The sequence below is a fragment of the Micropterus salmoides genome, unplaced genomic scaffold, assembly GCF_014851395.1.
Source record: "Micropterus salmoides isolate LMB-PRFRI ecotype aquatic unplaced genomic scaffold, ASM1485139v1 Ms_hic_scaffold_16, whole genome shotgun sequence".
Classification (NCBI taxonomy): Eukaryota; Metazoa; Chordata; class Actinopteri; order Centrarchiformes; family Centrarchidae; genus Micropterus; species Micropterus salmoides.
The window spans coordinates 19,454,597-19,466,603 of NW_024040707.1; the positions used below are offsets into that span (position 1 = coordinate 19,454,597).

General features: G+C 41.7%; 1 protein-coding gene across 5 annotated transcripts in view; it reads left to right on the forward strand.

Moving 5' to 3' along the window:
* Positions 1–297: 297 nt before the first annotated feature.
* cpne5a (copine Va) overlaps positions 298–12,007 on the forward strand; it is an 83,841-nt gene continuing 72,131 nt past the window's right edge. For 2 of the 5 annotated variants that reach the window (XM_038723581.1, XM_038723582.1), the window contains exons 1-2: positions 300–369; positions 5,803–7,656. In XM_038723581.1, coding sequence (XP_038579509.1) covers positions 7,547–7,656 — 110 coding nt within the window. In that variant the 5' untranslated portion in view covers positions 300–369; positions 5,803–7,546. Of the gene's footprint in view, positions 370–1,433; positions 1,500–1,763; positions 1,950–5,802; positions 7,657–12,007 lie in introns of those variants that run through there. The other 3 variants (XM_038723578.1, XM_038723577.1, XM_038723580.1) reach the window with 3 other exon arrangements.

Below are 12,007 nucleotides of genomic sequence, written 5' to 3' on the forward strand. Positions count from 1 at the left end.
CAATAAATATTTGGAAAACAAGAGAGTAACCACTGTTACAGTGTTACAATCAATCAACTGACACTGTCCTCAAATTACTTGGAGAACACAAGCATGATATAGTAACCCAAAATGGAGTTAAAATAACTGTCCACAAATGTGGACACCATGCATGAAAGGGTTAAAGAGTATAATTTTAAATGTGTCACCTTTAAGTCACCGCAAAGCTATCCTGCTGCGATATGACTTTCCGCCAGTAGATGGCAGTAGCAGCTTTGAAGAGTGACTGGCGCCACAATCCCGTCAGAGCAGGTTACGGCAGTCTTCATGTAAATGCAAAGGGCGACAAGCCCAAGTCCATCTTAAAATGGTCTTTTGTTGTGTTTGCAGGTGAGAAAGTTAAAAATTTCATGTACATTTATGTCACGTCTTAAATAAGTGCCGCCCTATTTTTACGTTCAGCAAGTTATCAGTGGTGGAAAATGAGGTAGCTAAAGTATGCTAACATCTTTAGCTAGCTTTGCTGCTTACTTGTTGTAGATGAGGGGATGGTTAACGTTAAGTTGTTGACCTGCAAGGTGCTAAAGAGCAGATGATAGAGAAAGTATTATTGACAGTGATTGTGTTTTAAAAGAAGAGCAATAGCACAATAAATAGCTGTGTGACCAGACACTTAGCTAACAATAGATTTTGTCACTAGACTATTTTTAAGAGATCAAGCTGAATTATATGAAAAGAGCAATACATACTTAATTTCCCTTATTCTGGAGATTTTTTCTGCACCAATTTATGTTGGAAGTGTTTTTATTTATGTAAAGGGAAACACAATATTCAGGTGGCAGGTGATTCAAAATATAAAACCATAGCAGAATATAATGCAGTATAGTTCTCATAGTGTAGTTTCGTTTTCTACTGTAGATCAACTTTTCTCATTTAATATCATCCCTGCTAAGAGATTTAATGTAGACTCCTCTTTTGTGTCTTTTGTTTGGGGAAGTAACCTCTTTAATTAAGTTATTAACTCCTGGACGTCAATAGCTTCTTGATTCAGCGGGATTTCTGCTCATGTATAAAACTTTCTGGACCTTCAGAATCTGTGCCATCTGACATTTTGAGAAAAAAGTTGTAATGTTACAACACTAACGTCATCATTTAATAAGAATTCATAATATTTTTGAAGCCTTCCTGGCCTATACTCTGAAGTGCATTATGTTATTGCTCCTCTGATAGTAACGTTATTCCCTTCAGACCGCTTGGAAAACAAAAATAACTATGTTAACTAAAGTGCAGCTCATAGTCCCAAACAGAGCAGCTTTTGACATGATAAGGAATCTTGTCACATTTTCATCTTGTAATCACACCCATAACAACAAAGTAACTGCATGTTATGTCCTGCAGTCAAAATGTTACTTGAGTATGTGTTACCAGGAAAATGTACTTAAAGTTGCAAGAGCAGAAGTTCTTATTATGCAGCAGAATGGCCCGTGTCTGTGAAATAACCAGAAATCCAGATGTCAGATGTAAGTATCATCACTTGAAATGTAGTGACGTTAAATATCAAGTAGCAGAAAATGGAAATAATCAAGTAAACTACAAGTACCTCAAAATGAAGCTTTTTGATTCAGCTGTGCGTTTCATATTTGTATTATTGGTTCATTTCATACACATAATTAGTTAGACTTTGTATTTAATTTATTTTGGCTGTTTATGATGTACATAGATTGCATATGGGATGTATGTATACGCCCTGTATTCACCAGGATCATCTTTTTCCGTGTTTGCAGTTATTGAAAGTATTTGGCAAATGATACAACATCGTCATGATTCATCGTGTGTAATGTTGGTATGAACACTGCCTGAGGGCGTCAGTATGCTGCAACTGAAGTACGTGTTGGATGGTCAAACAGCATCGGAAACGCCTTCGCCCCACATTCTGTCTGAGTTGACATGTGGAGACTGGTGTGAAAATAGTAAGGCTAAATGATTTTGAAAAAGTATCTAATTGAGATTATTTTGACTAATATTGCAATTGTGATACAATTTGCAATATTGGAGGGAATTATAATTTTTAGTTTGTTATTATTCTCAATTTTATTGAAAAACATTAAAATGATTACAGAGTGATTTTTGAAAGGATCTGTACCAAACCAAGAGTCTGTAAAATATGATGTGTAGGCCAGGACGTCTCTGCAGCATGACAATATTTAATTTAAAATGGTATTTTGACACGCGTTGTGCTTTAATGCACCTCTTGTGACTTGAAAATTACAGTTGGCCATATTGCGATTTCCATAAATGTTTGATCAATTGTTCAGCCCTAGAAAGTAGGGAGCACTTAAACTTTTCTCTCAAGCTGTCTTTCTCTCATCTTTCACACAACTACCTTTGGCGCTTTTCATTTATACAGATGAGTGCAACAGTATTAAATGTCTTCAAGGAAGGACTATCTGAAAGTGTGAGCTGTAAATCTGAACGATTATCGTGTCTCATTCGTACTCGTAGGGTCTCCTGTCTTCTAGCTTGGTCGCTAGTGTACAGCTACAGTATAAACACTTTTACCTTCAGACAAGATTGGACATATGGTTTGACGTAGCATACCCTTGTGTTAAGTCATCGATATAGTGGTGGCTATGTTTCACTTGTTTTGATATTTTTCTGCCCCCGTTGACCAAAATTGGATTAATGCATGTTAATTGCGTAATATTATATATAACACTGTATATATATATATTAAAATACATAACAAATTTTTCAGTGGTGTAGAAAGACCACCCATAGTGAACCGTTTTTATTTCCTTAGAATGAGCCATTTCTCTTGACATACAGAGTGTATTTCGTCACTATGTTGAATATGTATGAAGATGAACAACAACAGCAACAAGTAACAGTAGTAGTAGTCGACTGGTTTATTAGAAGTTAGAAAAGGAGAGAAATTTGGACAAATGGAGGCCCACACGTATTATTTAGCACAAGAGCCGACAGAGCGTGTCGGCCACCATAGCTTCTCCTGTGCGCTTGGAAAGGGAGGGGTGAGCGGTGACTGCATTCATGTGGTGTTGGAATAATCATTTACATTTACATTACATTTTCTCATTTGGCAGATGCCTATTCATAACCAATGCGACTTACATTTGAAGAACAACATACAAGCATCAACAGAGCATCAATACAGCACGAGATTTACAACTGACAATACATACTTGTAAGGGCAGCAATAACTACTAGCAAGAGCTAATAGTACGACTGGCATCAATGGGGTAAATACCTAGGGAAGGAAGTAAGGGTTAACAAAAAAGTGCAATCAATCAATTGGGGGGGGTTAGGGGGTCGTCCCACAAAGAAAATCTTTGCATTTTACAATGACAAAGATGTAATTTCACATCATATTGGGCCATTATTTTCACCATATCTCTGAACAAATAGTTGGAAAAGCTAGAGCAGATAATATATAAACAATACCCAAAGAGCAGTCTACTGGGCAGGAACTACAACCTTTAGATTTGGGGAAAGTGATTTGGTTGGTTATGATGCTCTCCACAGTGATTTTAAATTTATGGCACAGCATGTTTTGGGCAAATGGCAGGAAAACCCTGTTAATATGACCTGAGAATCATTATAGATACGATTGTTCATGTTTGCCTTTTGTGTCTTCATTTTACAGCTTTTGACATTTATCTGTAGACAAAAAATGAGAAACCAGCTCACTTGTGAGGTGCATTTTATTTGCACATTAACAACCACTTTTCACACATCTAAAAACTGAAAAATAATTTAAGATGTACAGTCTGTGAACAGGACAAGTTTGTACCTGATTTTCTCAACATTGGATAAGTAGGTAGTAATAAAATACAGCTACCAGTTTTTTCCTATAAATTGAGCTAATGTTAAATTACATAGCAGCCAAAAGACGTAGCCTGCTGCATAAACTTTCCTGCTCAGCAGCGCAGTCTGAAGGGGGGTTGGAGATGTTAGCTAGCGCTCACCGGCTTCACTTTTCCAGCATTTGGGGAAACGAAGCTAACACACCGTATTCGATACCGTACATTTACTGCCAGAATATTTTCCTCCGCTCCCATTCACCGTCACTTTCTGCCACTCATACAATCAAACACTCGCAACACCTCCCAATTCCTAAAAGGAGTTACGTTGCTCTTATAACAGCACCTGTCACGTAGATGTCCTTTGAATAATGAGGAGAGGAAGCGAGCCAAGCAATGTGTTACCTTGCTCGCATAGTGTGCGAGTGAAAATTAGTAGTGCATTGATGATGAATTATTGTGTGAAATTTTAGTAGCATAATTCAGCAGCGGTGCACTGCCGCTCCTGAATGCAGAAAGGTCTGTGTGTCTGTGTGTTGTTTACATGCTCTGATAATGCTAATCCAACACATCTTTGTAGTAGCGTTCATATTGATCCCACATTCCGACTTAAGAGCACATGAACACACACACTGAAGTCGGAAGAACGACTTCACAACTCGTAAAATGGGACCATCCGAGGAGCATATGAATGCACCGTGAGCCACTGGTTGCAATTCACAACCCTCACCACTAGGTGCCACTAAAACTTACACGCTGACCCTTTAAGTAAAAGTAATAACACCACAATATTAAAGTACTGCATTACAAGTCAAAGTCCTGTATCAGAAACTGTAGTTAAGTATAAGATTATTATCGATAAAGTGTATTAAAATAGAATTGCTACTTTTATAGAAATAAATTGTTGATGCTTTGCTGTGTTAGCCGCATTTTAAAGGAAACATTTGACAGTTTGGGAAATACGTTTATGTGCTTTCTTGTAGAGAGTTAGATGAGAAGTTGACTACCATGCTCATATCTTTATGCTAAATATGAAGCCATAGAGCTAACAGCTGGTTTCCTTAGCTTAGCTTGGGGTTAAGTATTTTTTGGCTGGCCACACTCACTTTTATTGACTTGTATTGACTTGTATTGCTGTCACTGTGTTGCCAGTTTACCCCTGTTTCCAGTCTTTGTACTAAGCTAACCGGCTGCTGTCTGTAGCTTCCTATTTACCGTACAGACATCACTATGTTTCCAGGGTGTGTATTTTCAATCTCTTACAGAGATTGGTGGGAGAGTGAATGGCTCTTATTTGTTGTTTTTTCTGTCACAAACACCTTGACATGTCCTGTATTTGATGTACTGACTTTGCTATGTCTGAAGGAAACTCCATTAAAAGATTTAGGGGGTTGGGGGGACAATCTTGTCCACAAATTTCCCATTTTAAAAGCGTAGGTTTTAAGATTATAACATCAGTAAGCTGTATGTAGGTGGGCGATTAAACATATTGACCCAGGGAAACGTACATTGAACATTTAACCTAGGGGAAAAAACATTGCTCAGAACATAAAACCCTTTCAAATGGTCTCACATTAAGAAGATACTAAGCTGGGGGAAATATAACCCTGGAAACATAGGTTCCCTGAGAGAGGTATCAATTTGCCAAGACTTGGCAAGGAAATTTGTGTATTTTCTAAAGTTTCCACCTGGTCCAGGTGGTTGGCTATTATTGTATTTCTATGTATTTCGATATATATTCATTTCAATTCAATTCAATTTTATTTATATAGCGCCAAATCATATACCATCATATACCAATACTTAATATTTTATTATCATAAATGTCATCTTTACCTGAAAGGTAAGAGCTGTGTGACAAAATAGAGTAACATGTTCTATATTTTCTTATAAAATGTTGTGGAGTACTACAAAGTTATACCAAATGAAAATGTAAAACATTACACTGCACTGCACTAAGTATAGTACTCGAGTAAATGAATGTTCTCTGCTCTTGTTGCTGTAGGCAATACTGCAGAACACCAGTGATGTTGGAGCCTGTACCCCATCATCTGACCTCCTCCCCCTGCTGATGCTGAGGCCGGCTGCTGATGCCGTAATTACACTCCTGCCACAGCTACAGGAAGTGGGGCTGCCATGGGTGGGAACTGTGGAGAGCCTCACAGCAGGCGGTGGGGAACGGTGCACTGAAGGGAGCTCAAAATCAACCAACCAAGGGCCGCCACAGGGCCTAATTACTGAGTGAACATGGCTAATGATGGATCTGCGCTCTGCTGGTGCTGTGTCCGAAATATGCAGCCCTCGTGGCCCACCTTAGAAGACGTGTGGCTGTAGCAGTGTGATACTGCTGTGCATAGACCTCCCACAGTGCTGCTCAGAAATGAGAGAGTGACAGATAGCCAGCATGGACCTCATGTGAAGTACAACAAGTAGGTGTCTGAGTAATGTGCATATATAGAGTATGATTTCATAAATTGAGGCGACTCCTTTTACCTTTGCGTAAATAGATGACTTGGAGAGGTTTTATTGTCAGTTTCCATGTGAGAGCAGGTTGCCTATTCTCCACTGATAACTGTGTGAATGGTTTCGGGGGACAAGGGGAGTGATTTGGAGTGATTTCTTAAAAAGCGTTTCGCAAGAGAGATGCAATCACTCTGCACAGTGATCCTCTTCTTACAGATTTCCCGGTAGTTGGTTGCTGTGACTGATGGCAGTCCGTCCCCCCCAACACACACACACGCACGCACGCACGCACACACACACACACAATTCCACCTAGTTCCAACAGGAAATCGATGAAACGGAAATGAGGTTCCCCTGGGAGAGCACAGCCTCCCATAGAGTCTCAGGGATGAATATACAGTAGGTGTGGAGGAGAAGCAAACATCACTTTTTATTGGCATGATAAGCGAGGAACGAGGCTGTGACTGAAGCTGCAGAAGTTGGAGGAGCTGTCCAGATGCTGAAAGACCATCAGGCAGCTTTTAAATTAGCAATAAGGGCCGGTGACTCTGGGGTAACTAATGCAATGTTAACGATAGCTGAAAATAAATTATTCATCCAGTTGCGTTTGACGCAAATGTTCGGCATATTGATTTAATTTGGTAGTTAATTAGAGTATTTTCACATCTGCATGGAGATCCGCCCCGTTGGTTTCTTAAACAAAAACAACACGGCATTTCACTTTTAATAGATTGTTCGATTCAGTCAAAATATTTCAGCTATTTTCATCTGATCTAAAAATGAGACACAAACTACAGCCCAGTGTTACATTGACGCCCCTCGGTGCTTATTTATTTTCTAATTTTCTAGTTAAAGGTTCTTAAAAAACAATTTGGAGCACAATCACGATCCGTTCAGCCATGGATCAATAGCTTGGATCTGCAACGAGTGTCAGTCGCAGCCCCGCATGTAGGAAAATGCAGACAGGAGGGGTGGAGTTCACAGCTTTTACTTTTCAAACACTGCTCTGGCAGAAGAGCTCATTCTTTGCCTGGGAAACGGCGGAGTTGGCGCTGATGCGTCCTGGCATGTGATCCCGACTTCAGTCAAATCAGTCGCATCACTGCTGCAGCCTGCCATTAAACTTTCCATGCTGCTGGCCGTCCAATGGACAGCACTTAGGAGGTTTTCCCGGACCGTACCCGCTCCTGCTCGCTCGTCAGCTGCCCACCGGCTCCCCACCGTCGACTCTCCAGGTTCAGAGAGACTCACGCAACCCGGGGAGCTGGCCTGGGTCTCCTGTGCGCATGGAGGGAGACGTGATGGACAAAGTGGAGGCCACGGCAACGGTCTGTGACTTCGACCCAATGAGTGGGAGCATTCCGGCCACCAAAGTGGAGATCACCGTGTCGTGCAGGTGAGTCCACTCCGGCGCTGAGGCTGATGTGTCTGCGTCGGAGTTTGGGGATCTGCGCGCGCTTTGGGCGCGTTTAGCAGTGACAAGACAGGACACTGTGTTAATGAGTAATGGACCATTTAACGTGTTGTTGCAACAAAACATAGCTTAAGCGCCGCCAAGTGTCATTTCTTTATGGGAAGAACTACGTTTAACATTATGAATAATAAAAAATAAAAATAAAAAATAAGAGGAAATCCTGGCAGAGATCCTTGCGTAGCTATAAAGACCCATAGACAGCCTACGAGACTACATTTAATGTTTAAGCATTTTAGAGACTTAGTTAGCGTTGGTAATTAAAAAATCATACAGCACCTAATTAGCATAGCAGTACTTTACAGAATCTCCTGTATTAAAGTGGCGTGCTGTAAATCTGTCAATCCCTAAACTTTCGCGCATTTGTTTGATTGTCTCTCCTGTTTATTACGCTTAGATGTTTATTAAAAGCCCCCGTCCCCGTCAGAGTGTCTCGTGTCATGGTTCTACGGAGCTGTGGTGTTGTGCGCGTGTCATGTCGCGTGCCACAGCAGATACCGACCGTCTTAGAGTTTGTTGGCATGCCTGAAAGGTTTCCCCTGAGGCAGGCTATGTCCTGTGAAGCTGTGTAAAAGCTTGACAGGCTACGAAAACGACACCACTTCGCAACAGGAAGGTGAAAACAACAATTACTTGTCCATTAGACTGTAACTGAATTCCTGCCCCCCCCCCCAAAAAAAAATACAAAACAACAAACAAATAGAAGATGGCAAGTGCCTTGGCTGGATAGGGTGGGGCAGCGCTGGTTGCAGGTAGAGTATAATGTATGCTGCTGCAACATATAGGCTAGTGGCTTTAAATTGGTCGACAAGTACCACCGGTACAGTTTTAATTAACATTTCACATGGAAATTGGCGTTAAATTGTTTTTCCAGGGCCTCTTCATCATTTTGCCATAATCCACAGTGTTCAGCTCTTTGTAGCTCCTGGCTACATCAGTGTTAGATGCATGCAAATGAGGTGTTCCCATGTGCACTGCTGTGGTTAAAACTGATCCCACAGAGATTTCAGAAATTAATGTAAAGTCACAGGCTAGAGATTTATTAACCAAACACCCTGCTGCCATCGCTTTCTTCAGTCCTCTCTCATCTGCTCTCTTCTCGAAGTCTCCGTTCACTCAGTCCGTTATGTGGAGGGGAAACTGATTGACTGCCTTTCTTGTTGCAAACACTGCGTTGTCATCAATATTGTAATGTTCAACAAACTCAACATTGCTCTTTCAGTGTAGGCGACCTTATAACCCATTTAGGATATTAAATAATTAGTCACGTTTCAGAACAAATGTGTTAACCTTTATAGAGTATTGAGTGGATGATGCAGTCACAGGGATGGGTGGCTGTGTAAAGAAGATGATAAGCATTAAACTCTATACACAAGCCCACAGACCGAAAGAATCGAATTGTGTGTTAAACTGAGGCAAGAGTAAGTGTGTGTGTGGTGAGGTTCGCACATGGAGCTTGGGTTGTGTGCTTGTTTTTTATCCATTGTGGGGCATGTGTTGTGAGTAGCAGCTGGACTTGTGTGTTTTCCCTCTTGGTACACGCTTGTGTTTTTTCCCCCAGACCTTCATACTTTAAGCTGGGATATGTGTTGATGCCCCCGGGCTGTGTCGATCCACAGCTCCCTTGTCTGTCATTAATGTCTTGCTCCAGGCCACAGTCGGATGGAGAAGAAAAATACAGTCCTGTTTCCTCTAGGCCTTGAAACATTTTCTGCTTTAGATGCAAATATGTCTGGTCCTGTCTGTTCTTCTTTGTGACTTGCGGAGATTGCTGCAGTAGCTCATGTCTGACCTCTGAAGACTGCTTCAAAGTTCAAACACTGGACAGCTCAAGAGTTGAACACATATGAAATAAACAGCCATGCATGCAGCCAATCCTCCCACTTAACCAGCACAGAAGCAAACAGAAACAATGGTTGTTATGTGGGTGAAAGGCGCAGGCTCCACAACTCTGTGTAATTGATTTAGTAAGCCTGAAAGCTTTGAGGTTGCAGCGCACATGGAATTGAATTGCGGCGTGCAGCCCTACAGGCAGTCTCATAACCCTCTGCCAATATTGCAGCAAGCCCCCTGACAAACTGGAGGGACTGAAGCAGACAACCCCTTATCAAAACAAGTGCACATCGCTGTGATAGCACGATCTTCCCCGTCTATGGCTCTGATTGGTTTTGCTCACAGGTCAGCCGGTGAGCTGAGCCCAGAGCATCTGCTTCTTAGCTGTGCGGGCTACACTGCAGCTCAGCTTTAAGATGTCTCTTCAAATTCAAGTGGCCTCTATTCCTACATCTGCCTTATCAAACGCATGCCATTAAATACAGTTCAGTGGATTAGGGCCAGTGGCCCCTTGGTGCTTTTACAGGCTCGATACTACCTCTTACGTGGCAATAATGAGTGTGTTCAATAATTAATAGCTCTGATGAATATTTCACAAGTTGTCTAAGCAGTTTGATGCAACATGCTTTAATTATGAGCAAAGTAGTAAATGTGAGTCCTGCTGAATTGTAAAATGTGCCCTTTCTATATCTCTGCTCACCAGACTGTCTCAGAGTTCCCATGTACAATGACTTAAGGGAAATAGGGGCTTCAGCTCTGTGGTTCCACTGTGAAGACTTTTGGTAATGAATGTTGGAAAAAATGTGCACACAGACCAAAATCGCAAAGCCCTGAAAAGCACATGGATCTTCATTTAATTAAAATTTCCCCCTATGTCCCTCTTCGGTACATCACAGTACAGATCCATGTACAGGATAAAAGTGATGATTTGTAAATGCACTGTTTTCTGTATGTGCCTCTGTGACCAGAATGAGGCAGCATAGTTGATAAGCTTGACAACCCTGACAAAGGCTTACAACCCTTATCAGAACAGAGCGAGGGAATAGGAATTTCTTGCTCCTCATTTGTTAGATAGTTACCGCCCAGATTGAAGGGGAAGAAAATAACAGAATGGGTTGATGTAAAGCCCAGATTTGGACACTGTATCATTGTGAGCACATGATATACACTACAGTCCAACAAAACCACCAAGCACAAGTTCATGGCATGAATTTTTATTACACCCCCATATGAAAACAGTTCAACAGAGGGCATATTATAGACATTTTCCTTTGCAGCGTGTCTAAACACACCAGAGGTATGCTCTTAAAAGGGAAATCAGCTGACAAAGCCACCCTCCCTTCCACTGTGGTCAGCCTCCCACCTGACAGCTTGAATGTCGAACTTTATCAACCGCCATGGCCCATTTCATCAAGGCAAAGACACTGCGTCTTCTCCCTCCTGTTCTCTGCGGTTGACTTTGGAAGTTGCTGTGAGAGATTGGTTAGTGTAGCATTGCATCCAATCAATGCACTCCATATCAGGGGCGATCTAACTCAACCAGGCTACTCCGCTCGAGTGGGATTCATTACCTGGTGGAACGCTCGCAGGAGAGGATCCCCGGTGCTCAAAGGGCACTGATTGCTGTTCCCTGGGGTCAGTCTGAAAACTTGGGCCGTGGTTCTTGATCTGAACTCGTCCTGAGGCGGTCATTGCAGCAGGCGGGGGGAGGCCTAATGAAATCATCAGAAAGATTGGGAAGTGTGGCATTGGCGCTCGATCTGTCAAAAACAATTGCTTGAGCAGAGCAATTGGGATTTAAGCTCTGTTACAACCTATTCTTTCTTCGGATGCATTGTTATGGCCTGTAACTCTGCTGTTGTTGTGTTAATAGCTGTCGTAGCTGTTGATTTCAGGCAGTCTTGGTTACCCATTCTGTCAAACCCCGTGACCTGTTTTTTCTGGATGAAACATCCTTTTGTTTTGCCCCGGCAGAAAGCAAGTTTGAATTGAACTAGTTTGCATTGTGTAAGAGCATAAAATATTAATAAAAGATCTCCCTGAGTAGGAGAGAAATTTCAATTTACTGTGCTGTTCTTTCCGCTCCGTGTTCTGGGTTAAGACTGACCTGGGGCGAGCTCGCAGCTTTTATCTCGCAGGGTGGCTTGTGTGTGTGTGAGTGATGTGTCGCATCTGTTTTGAGGATCGAGGCTAAGAGACAAGAGGGTGCCAAGAGGTGGCTGATTTTTTTTTTTTTTCAATTTTGGGGATGTTAAGATTGCAGCAGGCGAGGCTCACAGGTCGATGAAGCGGATAATTATGCATGAACCCCTGACACAGTGAAAATGAGTTTGGATCCCAGACACTTGGCTTGTGGTGGTGTCAGTGTTATTAATATATTCTCATTTGGGATATATGACAGCAGAGGGGGGATCCCATGCCAGTAGTTTATAACACTCTGCAT